Here is a 19,332-nt window from a genome sequence, read left to right as displayed (position 1 = left end):
ATAGAGAATCCAGAAATCAACCCACACACTTACTGCCATCTGATCTTTGACAAAGGCACCAAGCCTATTCACTGGGGAAGGGACTGCCTCTTCAGCAAGTGGTGCTGGGATAACTGGATATCGATATGCAGGAGAATGAAACTAGATCCATACCTCTCACCGTATACTAAAATCAACTCAAAATGGATTAAGGATTTAAATATACACCCTGAGACAATAAAACTTCTTAAAGAAAACATAGGGGAAACACTTCAGGAAATAGGACTGGGCACAGACTTCATGAATACAACCCCAAAAGCACGGGCAACCAAAGGAAAAATAAACAAATGGGATTATATCAAACTAAAAAGCTTCTGCACAGCAAAAGAAACAATTAACAGAGTTAAAAGACAACCAACAGAGTGGGAGAAAATATTTGCAAAATATACATCTGACAAAGGATTAATATCCAGAATATATAAGGAACTCAAACAACTTTACAAGAAGAAAACAAGCAACCCAATTAAAAAATGGGCAAAAGAGCTAAGTAGGCATTTCTCTAAGGAAGATATCCAAATGGCCAACAGACATATGAAAAAATGCTCAACATCACTCAGCATCCGGGAAATGCAAATCAAAACCACATTGAGATACCATCTAACCCCAGTTAGGATGGCTAAAATCCAAAAGACTATGAACGATAAATGCTGGCGAGGCTGCGGAGAAAAAGGAACTCTCATACATTGTTGGTGGGACTGCAAAATGGTGCAGCCTCTATGGAAAATGGTATGGAGGTTCCTTAAACAATTGCAAATAGATCTACCATACGACCCAGCCATCCCACTGTTGGGAATATACCCAGAGGAATGGAAATCATCAAGTCGAAGGTATACCTGTTCCCCAATGTTCATCGCAGCACTCTTTACAATAGCCAAGAGTTGGAACCACCCCAAATGCCCATCATCAGATGAGTGGATACGGAAAATGTGATACATCTACACAATGGAATACTACTCAGCTATAAAAACGAATGAAATACTGCCATTTGCAACAACATGGATGGACCTCGAGAGAATTATATTAAGTGAAACAAGTCAGGCACAGAAAGAGAAATACCACATGTTCTCACTTATTGGAGGGAGCTAAAAATTAATATATAAATTCACACACACATACACACATACACACACAAACCGGGGGGGGGGGGGGAAGAAGATATAACAACCACAATTATTTGAAGTTGATACAACAAACAAACAGAAAGGACATGGTTGGGGGGGAGGGGGGGAGGGAGAAGGGAGGGAGGTTTTGGTGATGGGGAGCATTAATCAGCTACAATGTATATCGACAAAATAAAATTTAAAAAAATAAAAAAATAAAAAAATAAAATAATAAAATAAAATAAATAAAAATAAAAAAAAAAAGAAAATAAGGTATGATTCATTCACATGCTGAAATACTATGAAATAATAAACAATTTTATTTGGAAAAAATTCTTAATGTGAGGAAATGCTTTTAATATGCCAAGCTTAGAGAGCATGCTATAAATACGTGTGTGTATGTGTGTGTGTATGGAGAAAGGGAGAAACTGACTAGTTGATTGATTATTTGGAAGGCACATCAAAGTGTTATCTTTAGCTATATCTGAGTCTCTGGTCTGAAAAGGAACTGAGAGCTGGCTGCATTCTTCACACAGAAGAGGGAATTTCAATGGATAGCACTGGCTGTAAAACTGGAAGAAGTTAAAGACTCCTTCTGGCTGTTGAACGGCACCCTATGCCTTCCATCTTCAAGGCCACAGGGACAGCAGGAATATCAAATTGGTAGTTGAAAACAAGAAGTGAAAAAAAATAGCTTCACCAAAGCACAGAACTACCTTAAGATCTGGATGGCAAGGATGCTTAAAAGAAAATGAAGTGAAGAGAGGCTCTCCAAGAGTCTAGTGCCATGTAGATCTCCATATAAGATAAAAAAGTAAACACAACATTGGTAAGCCTGAAGTCAATGGGGAGAGTCTGGAGCAACCAGTTGTTAAGTAATTCCCTCCTGGAAGGCAAGACTCCCACAAGGCAGAGTGGGCACAGAGCATAAAGGCTACGTAGGCTGAGGGACCACTAGGAATGACCATCATAGAGAAGAATCATATAAAGCAGGTTCTGGGAAGAAATAAAACACCATCAGACCTAGAAGCAGAGCTCACTTAAATCTAGCTCTGACTGGTACAGACCAGGGAACACACTAGGGCTAGGCACCTCATAGGTAATGCTGCCAGGCAAGCTAAAACGAGGGGTCTTCGAATAGGTCATAGAAGGATTCGTACTATCTTCTAATTATATTCTTCCATGAACTTTTTGATATACCCTCATATGAGACTGTTTGTAAGAAAGGACTAAAAGGAGGAAGAGTGCATTTCCACATTGAGGGGGTAGGGAAGGAGATGGCGCACACGGAATGCTGAACCCTAGCAGGGTGAGAGCTTCTCTTGGTGGAGGAGCAGGGAGGTGGCCTGGCACAGAGAGGGATGGGAAGGCTTCTGAGCAGTTGTGGCAAACTAGCACAGGATGCTGTGGAGACCAGGTGAGATCAGGAGGGCACCTGGGCAACCCAGAACAGAGTGTTAGAGCCTGAGAAGGGTGGGCTGAGAAGGGCATCCAAGTTGTGGGGAGGATGATAGCAATGGTAACATCAACCCAGCATTGGAACCCCAAAAGTGTGGGAAGAAGTATGTGTGTTGAGGGTGGCCGATACAACTGTGGCAGCACAGTGTGGGGGAGCCAGAGGCTGAGTTGGGGTGAGGGGGGAATCTGTGCAATGCAGGGCAGTGGCATCAACAGACATTTGATTACATACAAGAGGGTTGATCAAATAAGTAAAGATAGTGAGGATAATGTGAGCCAGACTTCTCACAGTCAGAGAAGGGGGTTACAGATATGGAAAGAGAGAAAACCAGAATGCCCCTGCAGTGCTGGATGGAATGGAGATACTGATATGAATGCATGTTTTTCGGCATGCATCGATATAGAGAGAGATCCACACAGAGAAATAAATGCAGATGTTCATGTGTGGTGCTCAAAGAAACTCTTGAGTGGAGAAAGACTGTGGGTTAGATTTCCCTGTTAAGAAACAAGGTCCTGTTTCAGACATTCAGTTACCAGGATTACCGGATGCCCCTGTACTGCTACTCCACTTTCAGCCCAAGTGTGCAGATGTGAACCCGAGTCTAGCAATGTCCCTCTGCTTGCATGCTGGCTCTCCCTGGCCTGACCAATGGCTGATGGAGATGCTCATTTTAGTTTTGAGCAAACAAAATTGTAAGGTAGATTTATTTTTCTTGTAAAGACTAAAATTACTAACTACAGCTTTCATGTTTCCTCCCAGCAGCACCAATATCTAAGTTTAAGTAAAATCATGCTGAGAACTTGAAGTTTCCCTCAACAGTAACAGTTGTAAACTCCCAATTTAGTTCCTTTTAGTAGGAAAATGACAAGAATTCCAGCTGAGGCCAACACAGCTGTGAGAAGAAGCTATCAATAGCAACAATCCTCAGCTTCCCGTTGAAAAAATACTGAGAGATTTAAAATAAAAATAAAAACAAATCTCTTCCTATTCAGTGAAGCCCTCAAGAGATGTGGGAATTCCCTTAAAAAGCAACTCTCACAAAGAGCAACAAATCCAAAATATTGCCATGAGGTCACCCACCCTGCCTTCTCCCAAGTCCCTGGAAGGGTCATGAGTCTGAAGACTGTCTTTACCTTTTTTGGGGGGAGGGGGCTTCTTTATAAAAGTAACACCCCAACTACAGGGCCATACTACAAGCTGGCAAGGAAATGAAGAGTGTGGACCCAAGCCAAGGTGCAGAAACCCATTGACTGGCCAGCAGAGGATCATGCTCAGTGCAGCCTAGTCTTTAACTCTCTGTGCTACCCTGAAGATAGACTGGATGCTCTTACCAGGTTACCAACACACAGAACTTTAGAAATAACTTAAAGCTTAACTGATCTAATTTAAAGCTTAACTGATCTAGCTTAAAGCTTAATTGATCTAGCTTAAAGCTTAACTGATCTAGTTTAATTTGTCTAGTTATACATAAAAATTAGATTAAATAATTACTAGGAAAATACCATCAATATAACAGTTTAAATCTCTGAAATTATCTAAAAATAATTTTTACTGTTCAGAGTGTTTGTTCTTTGTTTTGCTTTCACTAAATCTTTTCTTTTCAGTGTTTTCTTCCTTGGATTAAATCTGAAGAAATTAAGTCCTAAACCAATGTAAGAGAGCTAGGTTATACTAGAGAGATTAGATGATAAAGACAGAGAGTTTAGTTCAAGTTGTCTCAAAAAAGATGTACTTAAGAAAGACAGAGGCCCAGAGGAAGCCAAGCTGGCTTGACAGACTGATCCTCACAAACTCTGAGCCTTGCCCAGGGTTTCTCAACCACAGCTGATGTTTGAACCTAATAATTCTTTGTTGTGGGGACTGCCTTGTGTGGAAAAGAGTTAACATAGCAGGCCTGACTGCTGTCCTTTGAAAGCCTTGTTTACAAGGTTGGCCCTTGGCTGGCATCTGGGAACTTGGATTTGGGAAGGGTTCCCATCATCCCCAGAGCTGGTAAGCGTGGCTCACTGTGCCCTAACTGTGCAAACAATATGGTTTATGCTGAATAAGAGCTTTCCTTCTGGGAGCCTGGAATTTTGGCGTATTCCAGGCAGAGAGAGCCTACGTGATCAGTTCCCACTAAAAACTCTAGGTGCTGAGTCTCTGACGAGCTCCCCTGGTTGACAATATTTCACACGTCACAACTTGTTGCTGGAGGAATTAAGATTGTCCTGTGTGACTCCACTGGAAGAGGACACTTGGAAGCTTGCACCTGGTTTCCTTGCACTTGACCTCATGTATCTTTTCTGTTTACTGACGTGCTTTGCATCATTTTATTGCAATAAATCACAGCTATGAGTAAGATTATAAGCTGAGTGCTATGAGTCCTCCTGGCAAAGACAGAAACTGGAGGTGGTCTCGGGGACCCCTGACATATACCCCTTCAGTCATGACAGTCAAAAATATCTATATATTGTCAAATGTCCTCTGGGGACAGAATCATTCCCCCTTCTCCTATTGAGAACCACCAGCCTAGCCCAATACTTGGTCCAAATAGGCCTTCAACAAAGGTTCAACTTGAACTGAAATGAACTGACCTGAATTGAATTAAATAATTTCCAGAACAATTTCAGGAATAAAAAAAGAGAAAGGAAAAGAAAAAGATTTTTAAAAGATTTTTAAAAATCATACAACAAATTTAAACTTAGGTAAATGCTTACATAGGAGAAGCAGAGGAATAAACTCTTTTCTCTACATGTAACAGTTATCATATACCTTGTGCTACATAAATATGCCAAATTAAGATCCTAGGCACACAACAGAAACTTGTACCAACCCAAAGGGTATGAGCTGGGCTCACACAGATCACCCCTTTTCAATTTATGAAAATCTAGCCTCAAAACAAGGCACTGAACTATATCTTTTTCTCCAGTCTATCAATTCTCTATAAGAATTATTTTTGTATTTTCATTTTTGATGATAATCAAAAAAAGAAAAATAGTATAGGCATATTTTTGCTCATATTTAATGATGAATATTACTAAAAATAAATCCTCAATGTCCAAGTTTGTATTTAGAGGGATAATGAGAAGAGAGGAAAAGTTAAAATGTAAATCAAATAAAGCAAGTATGGTAAAATTCAGATAATAGAATCTAGATGGTTGGTACACATTATGTTCACAGTAAAATTTTTTAAACTTTGCTTTCTGCTTGAAAATTTTCATAATATAAGGAAAAAACATGAATTGGTCATCTGCACCAGATGAAGATAAATGATGTCATAGCATGCTATAGAAAGGGAAGATTCCTAGTGGCTCAATTAGAAAATGCAGTAGGGTGGTATGTTATCACCCAGCGTGCAACAGTACAGGCATATCGAATCTAATGAACTCTTAATTAACTCTATAATCACCTTAAAAGATGCAATTCCATTTCAAAGAAACACCCTTAGCTACTAAATTATGTTAATCTAAATGTTATTAGTTTTGTAGATCTGTTTATATTTAATTTGTAAATATGTTCTAGTTTTGTAGTTGGATAAGCACACGGAGTTTAAATTATTTTTTGTTTGTATTTATTCAAGTTACATTATTAAAAAAAAATTAAAATGCAAGAGACTTGAATAGCCAGAAAAACCTTGAAAAAGAAAAACAAAGTTGGAGGCCTGACATTTACCTATTTCAAAACTCACTACAAATCTAGAGTAATCAAGATAGTGTGGTACGGGCATAAGGTTAGACATATAGACCAATAGATTAGAACTGAGAATCCAGAAATAAACCCATATGTCTACAGGCAGTTGATTTTCAACAAGGGTACCAAGGCCATTCTATGGGAGAATAATCTTTTCAACAAGTGATGCTGAGACAACTGGATATTCACAAGCAAAAGAATGAAGTTGGACTCCTACCTCACACCAAGTACAAAAATTAACTCAAAATAAATCACAAATCTAAATGTAAGAGCAAAAACTATAAAACTCTTAGAAGCATAAGTGTAAGTCTTCATCACCTTGAATTAGGCAACAGTTTCTTAAATATTATGCCAAAAGTACAAGCAACCAAAGGAAAAATAGATAAATCAAAATTTATCTATTCATCAAATTATTTATCAAGATTCATCAAAATTAGGAATTTTTATGCATCAAAGACATTATCAAGAAAGTGAAAAGCAAATACACAATAGGAAAAATCATATATCTGATTAGGGTCTAGTACCTGGAATACTTCAAGAATTCTTACAGCTCTACTTTATTGTCTTATAATAAAAAGATAACTCAATTTTAAAATGAGTGAATGATTAAAACAGCCATTTCTCCAAAGAAGTTATATCAATGGCCAATAAGCACATAAAAAGATACTCAACAATATTAGTCATTAGGGAAATGCAAATCAAAACCACAATGAGGTATTACAATGATCACAATGACCTACTACACATCGCGAGGATGGCTAGAATCAAAAGCAAAGACAATAACAAGTGTTGACGAGGATGTAGAGAAATTGGAACACTCATACACTGTGGGTGGGAATGTAAAATGGTGCAGCCACTTTGAAAAACACTCTGGGAGTTCCTCAAAAGGTTAAGCACAGAATTAACATAGACCTTGAAAATCCAGAATAACCATGAAAAAGAAGAACCCAGCAATTCCACTCCTGGTACCCAAGAGAACTGAAAACACAGGTTTGTAGAAAAGCTCATACGTGAATGTTCATAACAGCATTATTCATAATAGCTAAAAAGTAGAAATAAGATGAATTCCCATAGACTGATGAATGGATGAACAAAATGTGGTATATACACAATGAAATATTATTCAGCCAAAAAAGAAATGAAGTACTGATTTCATGCTATCACATGGATAAGCCTTGAAAACATTATGCTAAGTGAAAGAAAACAGATATAAAAGGCCATATCTTGTATGATTTCATTATATGAAATCTCCAAAATAGGAAAATCCATAGAGACAGAAAGTACATTAATGGTTGCTGCTGGGGGCAGAGATAAGGAGTGATTGCTAAAGGGTATTAGGTTTATTCTTGGAAGGTGAAAGTGTTCTGGAACTAACAGTGCTGATGATAGTTGTAGAACTTTGTAACTATACTAAAAACCACTGAATTGTGAATTTTATGGCATATGAATTAAAGTCAATTTTTAAAAATGATAAATTAAGTCAACTCTGGAAGTCCGCTAAGAAAGAAAAATCCAGAATAATGATCTAAGCAACAAGTTCATGAACCATTTAATCTTTCTTTGCACTTGCCTAAGGATAGAGGAAAAAATGTCTCAAGCTCACCTGGGCTTTACACATTGTCTAAATAACAAACTTTGCTAAACAAATGGCTAACATAAGTTCCAGAATTTTGTCCCAGGCCACATGGTAGAACACACATATAGGAGAGATATATCTTCTCTGGGAAAAAGTTCTCTTACTTCTCAAGAGTCCATAAAGGTTTCTAAGGGGAAGTCTGGGATGCTTAGAGAATGGTCTTAATATTCTCCAAACTATTTCCTTGAGACCCATTTCTGAGACCAAATACTATGTGTGGGTTTTTAAATCTCAGTTGGTATGACAGTTTTAGTGTCACAACTTACAAATAAATCAGTCACTTTCATATCTGAGCACTTCTCATGTAAGTATAGGATGCTTTTATTACTGTCACATTTGTTTAAAGCTCATTGAAATGTTTACCATGCAATAGCACAATTTTTAAACAGACTACAGCAAAAAATGTTAGACAAAAGGAACCTCCAATTTATGCTATCAGTCCTTTTCATTTACTCCCTCACATATTAAAATATGAGCCAATTATGTGCCAGACACTGGAGATACAGCAGTTAAATAACAGACCTGGCCTCTTACTTACTTACCTGGCTCTGTACTTACAAAATCCAAAATATGAAGAAGACAGGCTTCAAGCTAGTTGCTACAATAGAGTGTAATGAGGCGTAATGAGAGTCACACTAGGAGAAGTGCAAGCTATGACAGCCTAAGGCAGGCAGCCAGTCCAGGGGCAAAGAAAGGGCTGCCCTCACCCCTGACCCATCCTGAGTAAGTGGTTTCAAGCTGAAACCTAAAGGACAAGCAGGATGTTAGACTGACAAAGACAAAGAGAGATGACAGTAACCTGATCTAGGGCAGAGGCAGAGCAGATGGGGTGCAGACAGATCTAAGAAATATTTAGGATGCAGAATCAACAGGACCTATTTTTTTGATATGGGAATAAAGAAGAGGAAGGAGTTAAAGATGCCACATAGATTTCTGGTTTGGAAAACTTGGTAGATAGCACTGCAAATTTACTGAGATAGAGAAAACTGTAGAATAAGTAAGACTGGGGTTAAGGTGAGAAAGATGGTAGACTCGAGAACTCTGGCCTAAAATAGATGCTTTTATTGCTGTGATACCCACCACACTAAACCCCATCAGCATCTCACAGATTGTGATTAGGCACACCTGGCTGTGCTGAATGCACCTTACCCTGGTCCTTTCTCTGGAAGATCCACCTCAGCTGACAGTGGACTATAGACAGGAATGCTGACATCGTAGCCTTGCCGGTAAGTCCATGTGGAAAAGCCACCACCAGCCAACAAAGCCCTGAAAGCAAAAGATTTTGTCAAACGATGAGTAAGAAAGGTCTTCATTCTGATAACTCTGTGGAAAGGGACAGGAATTATTGAGTCTTAATAATAACATCAACAACAGCTAATGTTTACTGAATCTCTTTTCTATAAAGACACTGCTTAATGTTTTACACTCGCTATCTCCTGGATGTCAGCTGCATTCTATCCCTGAATGCCCAGCCTTCCCCCAGCGTCTTAAATAATGTTTCTTTACTTTCCATTTTTAAAAACACCCTTTGAACAGCCCCTCTGCTACCTCATGCAGATCCTATTCACCTCTCCCAAACGTCATACTTTATTCTTAAACACATTTACAATAACAGCAATAATAACCAGTCTGCATAGCAAGATTGGCCGGGACAGTCACCTACCAACCCACTGACTGAAATCTCAGGAGATGACAGACCTGGAAAGCAGTGGTGGCCAGAGAGTATCACTTCTCACAATGCAAATGCCCCAGCCTCTTTCCAATCTCCACCCCAAGCAGTCCTTTCTAGTGTCATCTCAGAGCTACACGTCAATCACGTAGCCTCTGCCAGCTCTCACTGTCCATTCCAGACACTCAGTCTTACTAACACAATTCCCTATAAAGGAAGCAGAGCCTCAAACTGGACCTTTAGTGCTTCTCCTGCAGTTTGCTTGCACTAGTTTTTCTTCCCCTTAATGAGAAAACAGTGACCACATTGTTTTAATTGGATCCAGCAAGTAGTACAATGCACTTCATTAGAGAAAGGAAGCAGGTGTGGATCACACCAGCTTTTAGTGTTATTCTGTCCCTGGGGCTGCAAACCCATCAAAACCACTTTCTGGGGCAGAGTTTTGCCAGTTGCATGCACTGCACAGTCTAAGCCAAAATATCTCTACTGAGAAACCACATTTTTCACACTATTGATTACTACCAATCCCCTCCCTTCCCTGATGACAACCTATATTCCCTTCTAACATGTCCAGTTTAAGTTCAAAGACTTTCATACCACCCCTGGAAATCCTACTCTGTTTGCTTAAGCTTTATGAAACCAAGAACTGGTGAGTGAGGTAATGTGCAGGCTAGAAACCTCTCCAGCTGCCAGTCTACACTATAAACTGTAGTGACTATCCTTATACCAGCATACGGTCTTATTTTTCCTGATTAGCATACAGCACTGAATCCATCCAACATGAATTTGGACGGGTTCCATAACCATGATGGCAAGCAGACTCTGTGCGGGCCCCATGGTCTGTATGCAGAGAAGCAGACATGGACTGAATACACAGCACCAGGCCGTCCAGGTAAGCCAGGGATGTGGGTGATTAGGCTATTCCACACACGGCCCCACAGAAGAGGGATGTGTGAATGTGGAGAGAAAGGAAGCAGGGGTACATCACCCCAGCTTTCACTGTTATGCTGTCCCTGGGGCCCCAAACTTGTTATTCTGTTTGGAGGGAGGGGGAGGCGGTGAGATGGGCGCTATGCAGTGGCAGTAGGAAAGTAGAAATCGGAAGCAGACCTTGTGTCACAGACCATACACATGTGATCTGTGTTCGTGACCTCAGAAAGAGTCACAGCTGCAATTAGTCAAACTGGCCTCACATCCGCCCTGCCACTAACAAGACTTCAACTTTAAGTCACTGTATCTTCTTCTGCTGAGGTTTGCATAACATTATAACAGGGTAACTATTGTAAGCATCCCTTGCTTTACAGAACACATGTTTTACATCGACTGAAAAATGAATTTCTGAGCAGCACACTCTGTTTTCCCATTATGTATCCCAAAATCAGAGATCAGTTCCAAACCTGCAAAAGACTGAATAGAACACCCGTGGCTGAAAAAAGTATTACTATGATGATCAGGCTCATGTCAGACCAAGTATTATATCACTCGACATGTTCTACAGCATTCTTAGTACTTTCCAGGACTTCCTGACTCCAGGACATCTCCTCTGCCACTGAGTCCTCCTCCCCACAGCTTCATATTCTCCATCCCCACTCCAGTCTTCCACTAATTTTCTCACATTCTCCTCCTCCTGCTGAGTATTCACAGTGCCTAAACACAGCTAGGCTGAAAGTTTATCCCCTGCTTTCCTTTAAACCATGCATGTAATCAGGTCTGCAAATTCCTCAAATATAAAGCTTTAGGTTTTGCACAAAATAAAATAAAACAAAAGCTGACCAATTCTATTGGTCATCCTTGTTTACTGAGTCAAAAAAACTGTAAAAAAAATTTGAGATAGGTAAACTTGAACAATGGCTAGATATTTCGTGGATATTTGGTGATATCAAATAACTACTGTTAATATTTTTAGGTATGATAATAGTATTGTAGTTATATTTTTTAAAAACCTCTATCATGCAGAGATTCACATGGAATTATATAACAGTGTAATGTTGTAACATCTGGGATTTGCCTCTAGATAATCAAGGGGGAAGGGGAGATGTCAGACTACAGATGAAACAAGACTGGCCTCCTCAACTTGCTGATTCCTGAAGCTGGGCAGTCAGCATGTGAGGTTCACTGCACTAGTCTCTCTTCTCTTTTACAGGTTTGAAATGTTCTATAACCCGTTCAAATAAATAAGTATACATGCACATAAAAGTAGAAATCTGTGAGAGATACACGCAAAGAAAGGATATTAAAAATCCAAGATATTACAATATTACAGAACATACCTGAGAAAACTAACGTCAGTTAAGTAAGGCATTAAACAGGTATAATATGCCCCCACTTAAAATAAAATGGGTATCTATATGTGTACTTGGGAAAATATAGGAAATGGTCAGGGCCCCTCAGATGTTCAGAATCTTGCTGAGCATTTGATGTAAATATGCACATGCGCCAAGGTGTACCTTGGGTATTGTCTAATGTAATTGTGTATGTGCACCCAGGTGTCCTGGGTTATGGACTTAAGAAAAAAGGATGAGTGGCTCTGATCCACGGCGCCCCCTGCCCCCGGGAAGTCCCCCGGGGGGGGGGGCCACAGGGAGGCCACTACTGCTGCTGGTGGTGTTGCTGCAAGCTGTTGCTGCCAGGCCCCCCAGGACCTTCCGAGAGGCCACCGCCAGACCTGTAAGTTGCTGGACCTATAAGCTGCTGCTGCAGTTGCTGAGGACTGAGCTCGTGTCATCTGCCAGCAGCTCCTGGGATCTTTCCCAGTTACCTTAGTGTGGACCTGTGTGTGAGGGGTCTGGTGACCCAGCCTGGCATGTGAGGGTTCTGGTGATCCAGACAATGGGTTTGAAGGGTCTGAGTCCTAGTCCTGACAATACAAATGGAAACCTAGTATAATGAAAACAATGAAACGTTTTGGCTTTAGCGTAGCTATTGCTTCAACCCGACAACTGGTATAGTTGTGTAGCTTTAGAGTACTGTGTCTAAATCCATAAAAAAAAAAAATCTAGAAAAATAAATAGTATTTTAACAGTATCTCTCAATAAAGGAGCAAAAACAAAGGAGGGGGTGAAAGCAGGTCTACGTGTTTCTCTTTGTACACTTGCATATTGCTCAACTCTCATACAAAGTACAGTCGTCCTTCAATATCCTTGGGGATGGATGCCAGGACCTCCCGCACTTCAAGTTCCTGATACAAAGTAGTGTAGTATTTGCATATAAACTATGTACATCCTCCTGTTTACTTTGAATCATCCCTAGATTACTTATAATACCTAGTACAATGTAAATGCTACATAAATAGTTATTATATTGTACTGTTTAGGGAATAACAAGAAAAAAGTCTGTACATGTTCTGTACAGATGCAATTTTTTAAAAAAATATTTTCAATCCACAGTTGGTTGAATTCACAGATGTAGAACCCAAGGATACAAACGACCAAATGTACATGTGTGCATATGTATGATTTCTAAAAATTGAAAATGAAATAAAAACAGATTTAAGCAGCATAAGATATATATTTGCTGAACAGACATGTCCCTTCAGTCTATATCCTTGCACTTCCCTGAGTAAAATAATTTTTACATAACCACACCTACGACTTTAAACTTCAGGAGATCTTAAAGCAGTCTAATCTAGCCCATCTGTTTTCTAAGTTCTGAACAATCTGACATGTGGCTCCTGCTAAAACCATTCTACACTCACTGTTCTTGCCTCCTCTGAATCCAGGAGTAAGAAAAAAGGACAAGAAAAATTAACAAACAAATCTACTATTCCTTACTCCAACCAGAAGGCCACCTAGGTTTCAAAATGAAATTTCCCACATGCAAAGATAAAGGAGGACTATATGGTGATTCATGACTTGCCACGGGATCACCAAAATCACTTACAAAAATACATGCATAGAAAAAAGCTTTAACCTTCCTGATTCTTAACACCTAAGCACCAGGAAGAACTCAGACTTTCTCCTGTCTGCTTGACACCTTCCTGCAGAGAAATGAAACCTCATTTAACATGTGCACTTGATAAAAATAAAATTCATCTCCCATGCGGATGCATATACCAAAATGTCAGCAAAAAGTGAATGTCCCAACCAGAAATAAGCCCTTCTGAAAAGAAACCCAGAACAGATGGTGAAGAAATTGCATTACTAACAGCTCTTTTCCTTCCCTCTGCTGTTTCCTAAAGTATTTCACTTTTCCAAACAACCAACTCCATAAAACAGTAGCCCACTCAGGCACAAACACACCTTCACTGGGGCTGGGAGCCAAATCAGAGTCACTCTGTGTTTAACTGGTTTCTACAGAATTTGTGTGGCTGGACTGCCCTCTATTGTCCAAAATGTTTTCTACATCAAAGTTGAGGGGTGGTCCTGGGCATTTGTCTCTTCCAGTGATAATTGTATTTCCAGATAGAAATTCAAAACTGACTCTGGATAAGCACTTAAAGCAAAGAAGGTTTAGATTTAATCTTCTGGGGAAAAGTAGTGCTAAGTGTAGATTTTCATAAATGACAATGTTAGCCTCTAACAAGTTGGGACACAGCTGGCCTCTCAGGCTGTGATCATGCTGATACTTCAGCTGTTACTTTTTTCAGTAATGATTTCAACATCAACAGTGAGTTCAACATCAGCTATAAAGACTGGTGATAAATGAGTTCCTAAGTAAACTCTTATACCAATCCTATACCTGGGTATTGCCCAGGACCCTCATCTTGGGTCCAAACTTTCTGCTGTCCTTAAAGCCTCGAACCAGAACCTCATTCCAGAGCTTTTCAAGAAGCCTCTGGCCAAATTGGTTCCATGTATCAAAGGGCAGAGAAACCTAGTGAATGAACTCAAAGTTACAACCATGCAATCATGGCCACCCCTACCACATGTGCCTGCTTGGTAGGTGTCACCAGAAAGGAAGGAAAGAAGGGAGCAGGAAGCAGGGTGGGGGGCGGGGGGAAGAGAAAAAGGAATGAAAGCAGGCAGGGAAGGAGTGAGGGAGGGGAGAGGAACAGAAGGGAAGGACCCTACTGACTGAAACAGAGTAAATGATAATCAGAGTGCCCTCATTTCCCCCTATTCTATACGCTTTTATATCTCTTTTACATATCCATGCCCTCTTTCCTCAGTAAGCTGTGAGTCTACTTTCGGCAAATGCTCCCAAATTCGGAAAGAGCTGACACAAGCTAGTCATGAACCAGGCCTTGGGGGATGGGGTTGCTACACTCAGAAAAGCATAACTCAGACTAAGAAAACAGTTATTTTTTGTTTGTTTGTTTTTAAGAGACTATACTAGGACATAAGCTCTAACTGGTTTTCTACAACAGATTTAAGCAGGTGTCAACACGTCTAGGTCTTAAGGATAAAAATGACAATTTTCAAAGACAATTCTATTACAAAGTATGTCCCAGTAGGCATAGGAATATAATTTCATATGCACAAAAGGATCTTAGAAACCCATCACAGTGACAGCCCCAAATACCCATACCTGTCTCTGGGGACATCCAGGGCTGTGTTATAATCTGGGGGACCTCCAGGCAACATGTTGAACAACAGGTGATTTGTACCTCGATCCCACCTATTAAGAAATTAAATATGTAGAAGAATTCACATGTCAACTATGAAGAAACAAGACTCAGTCACTGGATAACAAGAAGCAAATATCTTCGACAACAAATAGGGCCATTTCTCAGATATGCAAAGTAAATTCCTGGAAATCCCAACAGTACATCAGGCACTAGTCTGGTTCCTAGAAAAAAAAAAATAGATGGATGTGTACTTCAAGCTCGTCCACTACAGAACTGTTTCTAATAATAAAAAACTGAAAACTACCTAAATATTCACCATTTGGTTAAAGAAACAAAAAATAAATACAAATGAATAATAAATATAGAATGCTGACTAAATATATTATGGAACATTTGCAAAGTTGAATACTACACAATCCCTAAAATTATATAATAAAAGAAGATAAAATTATTTGGAAATATATTCACAATATATTAAGGGGAAAAAGGCAGCCAAAGAGTATGTACTGTATGATCCCATTCTTAAAAAGTTTATTTATACTGGTGTGTGTATATATTTTTTATACAAAAGTAACTGAAAAGTAACATCAAAATATTAATAATGGTTATCACCTAAAGGCAGGATTATGGAATGAGTCTTACATTCTTCTTTTTGCTTACCTGTACTTTCAGTTTTTTTTATAGTGAGCATGTATTATGTAAGTAATGGGGAAGACATATTTAAATTTAAAAGAAAAAGTATGCGAAGAAGAGCCACGCCTTAGTGCGTAAACTCTAAGAAGCTGGGAACCCACGGCAGTAGCTCTGGAGATGGTGGACTGCTCTTCACAGGTACAGATGCGCACAGCACAGGCCGTGGGCCACAAGTCAGTCACTCAGACATCCTCCCCCGCCCACCATGAGAATACAGACAGCATCTAGAAGCCAGCTCAAGAGGAGAAACATTCCTATCCCTCTCCCTCCCTTCTGTTCCCTAAAGGACCATTCAAATATCCCTTGGGCTGTGGTCTATAAAAGTGTTAGATACCTAGAGAGCTGGGCCAGTGCCTGTGCTGTCTCCTTGATGTGGAGTGTGTTCTGGTTAAGCACATCAATGGACGGGACAAACAGGCAGGCCCGGTTGATGTCGTCAGTGTAGTAGTCACTGTCTGAGATGGCCGTAAGCAGTTCATTATACTCCCGAGAGATGGTGTTGCTGACTGGGACACCAAAGTCATCCACATACTTTTTCAGAGAGTAGATGTACACCTTGATTTTGTTTTTTGGGTTGAAGCCACAGCGGTAGACATCGAAACACGTGTGCATTCTGCAACTGAGATCCCCCCGCTCTGGGATGGGGCTATCAGCGGGCAGCCTGACCACCGGCACGTCGCGGACACTGTGCTTCTCCACGTTCCAGTCACTTGAGGACTCGATGGAATGAGGCCAGAACTGAAACATGCCAGTGGCAATGAGGCCCAGGAGGACAATGGAGAAGAGGGTGATGTAGTAGATTCGGTGCTTGGTCTTCATTCTTGGGATGAGGGCCGGACCCCGGATATTGTACTTGACCGACGCACACATAATGACACCGACAGCCTCTTCCTCACACTCCTGGTCACCAGGGAGAGAAATGAGAAAAATCAAGTATTCGGGGTGGCAAATGACACTTGAGAGGACCGTTCAACTTTTAATATGCCTACTGCTTTCCCTTAAGTGGCTTGATAAAATAACAAAAAGGGATTTTTGATACTTCTTACAAACATATTCAAATATATATTTGTATATAAATATATGGCATATGATATAATTTAATATTTAAAAGTACATATAAATATTTAATATAAATATCAATACATAATATAAAAATGTAACTATACACTATAAATGTATATTCACTTAAAAAAACCAAAAGTGGAATAGCTGAAGATGGTTTTTTTGTTGTACAGTAGTTCTTCCCTTACCCGTGGTTTCACTTTCCCCAGTTTCGGTTACCCACAGTCAACTGTGGTCCAAAAATATTAAATGGAAAATTCAAGATATAGACAATTCATAAGTTTCAAATTGTGGGCCATTATGAGTAGAGTGATAAAATCAGATGCTGTCCAGCTCCAGACCCCCAGGATATGAATCATCCCTTTGTCCAGCATTTCCCTGCTGAATTCACTACTGCCCATTAGATGTTGGTCACTTAGTAGCCGTCTTGGTTATCAGATCAACTGTCTCGGGATTGCAGTGCTTGTGTCCAAGTAACTCTTATTTTATTTAACAATGGTCCCAAAGCACAACAGTAGTGACGCTGGCAATTCAGATATGCCAAAGAGAAGCCGTACAATGAAAAGGTGAAAATTCTCAACTTAATAAGGAAAGAAAAACATCGTATGCTGAAGTTGCTAAAATCTACGGTAAGAATAAATCTTCTATCCCTGAAATCGTGAAGAAGGAAAAAGAAGTTGTATACATAGGGTTCAGTACTATCCGTGTGTACTGGGGGTCGTGGAATGTATCCCCTGTGGATAAGGAGGACTACTGTATTTTGAAACACTTGTCTAATATAAAATGATGCTTTACCTGGACAAACTGATGCTTGGTTATTCTAAAATCTATTTTCATTCATTTGTTCATTTAAATCATTTTTGAAGCACTTACCATGCACGTGAAAGAAACAAATATGAAAGCAAAGGCCCTACTTAGAAGAACTGACATTCTAATGAGAGAGAGAAGACAAAACTATAACAAAAAGCACAGTGTAAAAACACCACGAGGAAAGTATCAATAAAGTGCAAAGGGGGATCAGAGAAGAAAAGATTAATCTTTAATCTTTAAGTAAAACATATTGATGTTTTATAATGAAGGTGGTAGCTCACACATGTAGATGGAAGAAAGGAAGGAAGAAAGAAATGAGGTAGGAGAGACAAAGGGAGGGAGGAAGACTAAGAGAGGGACGGAGGGAGGAAGAAAAAGAAGGGCCAGTGTGCTGGATCCCTTTCCAGAGATGGACACCAACAATCCTTCCCGTCCCTGAATGAGCATGACACATTTCTAATCAAAAGGCAGAATCTATGCCTCTTCCCTCTGTATCTGGGCTAGCTTTGTGATCTGCTCTGACCAAGAGATGTGGCAGAAGTGACATTCTGGGACTTCTGAGCTCAGGCCTTCTTCTTTTGTCCTCTTGGATACCAGCTCCAAGAGGAAGGAAGCTGACTACCAGTGGAAGGTGACCTCAGGGAGACCGCAGTTGAAACCACGTGGAGCAGAGATGAGCCATCCCCACCAAGCCCTGCACAGATTGCAGAATCATGAGCAAATTGATTGTTGCTACTGTTTTAAGCCACTAAGTTTTGGGATGTTTGTTACACAGCGATAAACAAAACAGCCAATAAGCATTATTGACTGAGATATTAAAAACATTTTTAGTCTTCAGCTGAAAATGTAGAGTTCCCCTGCAGACCACAGGGTAAGATCCTTGCCAAAGCTCCCCCATCTGATGCCTAGATACTGTGAGGGGAGGGCAGGCCTCGGGTGTGCTGCATCATCTGTCACAGACTTGCCATGGTACGGCAACAAGCTATGCACTTTGCCACTCCACATGTCAAAATCCCAGTCTACAAAATGCTCTCATTCTACTCACTGAGCTTTTAGAAAAGCTATTAAGATAAAAAGAAGTAACTGAAAAGCTTATAGACCCTCTTAGGGTTTACCATCCATTTTCACATCAGGTAAATGGAGCTCTCCCCATCACTGCTCACATGGTAAAACTGCTTCTTGCCTAGTTAGCTGAGTACTGCCAAGCCTTGAATGTTGCAATCATTGTCAGCTTTTGGGGTAAAATGTGCTGAAGAGTCATGAATGATTTCAACTTGTATCTCTTGGACCCCATGAATAGGAACATATCAAGGAATCTGCTTGTCACAGACTAATGTATAGAAAGTTCATACGTTTTAAGCTTATCATGTTTGTGGTATTACATCAGTCACTCAATAAATGCTCATTGATTCTATGACAGAAATGTGGGCATGAGAGCTATTTTACCTTTTCTGTCATACTAACAACCGGGAGAATATCCCCAGCATACTCCCACCCTCTCCACCTCCAGGCCATTGGTATGGCTTCCTTGCCACTCTTGATGTCCCTCCCGGAGTTCGCAGACAGGTTTTGGGACAAATGCACGCAAGGAGCTGTACTCCACTGGCTTGTTTTAAAACTTCCCAATAAGATCTTGAGGTCTACTTATATACTGAGTCAGTGGTTCTCACACACTTCAAGGGTAAG

General features: G+C 40.1%; 1 protein-coding gene across 2 annotated transcripts in view; it reads right to left on the bottom strand.

Moving 5' to 3' along the window:
- EXT2 (exostosin glycosyltransferase 2) overlaps nucleotides 1-19,332 on the bottom strand; it is a 151,101-nt gene that overhangs the window by 125,741 nt on the left and 6,028 nt on the right. For both annotated transcript variants that reach the window (XR_010023370.1, XM_063093088.1), the window contains exons 2-4: nucleotides 16,109-16,674; nucleotides 15,042-15,131; nucleotides 9,056-9,172 (exon numbers count right to left, since the gene is read on the bottom strand). Coding sequence is in view for 1 of the 2 variants with exons in the window: in XM_063093088.1 (XP_062949158.1) it covers nucleotides 9,056-9,172; nucleotides 15,042-15,131; nucleotides 16,109-16,644 (743 nt within the window). In the remaining variant the exon portion in view is untranslated. The remainder of the gene's footprint in view (nucleotides 1-9,055; nucleotides 9,173-15,041; nucleotides 15,132-16,108; nucleotides 16,675-19,332) is intronic.

The sequence above is a fragment of the Cynocephalus volans genome, chromosome 4 (assembly GCF_027409185.1).
Source record: "Cynocephalus volans isolate mCynVol1 chromosome 4, mCynVol1.pri, whole genome shotgun sequence".
Taxonomy (NCBI): Eukaryota; Metazoa; Chordata; class Mammalia; order Dermoptera; family Cynocephalidae; genus Cynocephalus; species Cynocephalus volans.
This window is presented reverse-complemented; position numbering and strand designations above follow the sequence as displayed.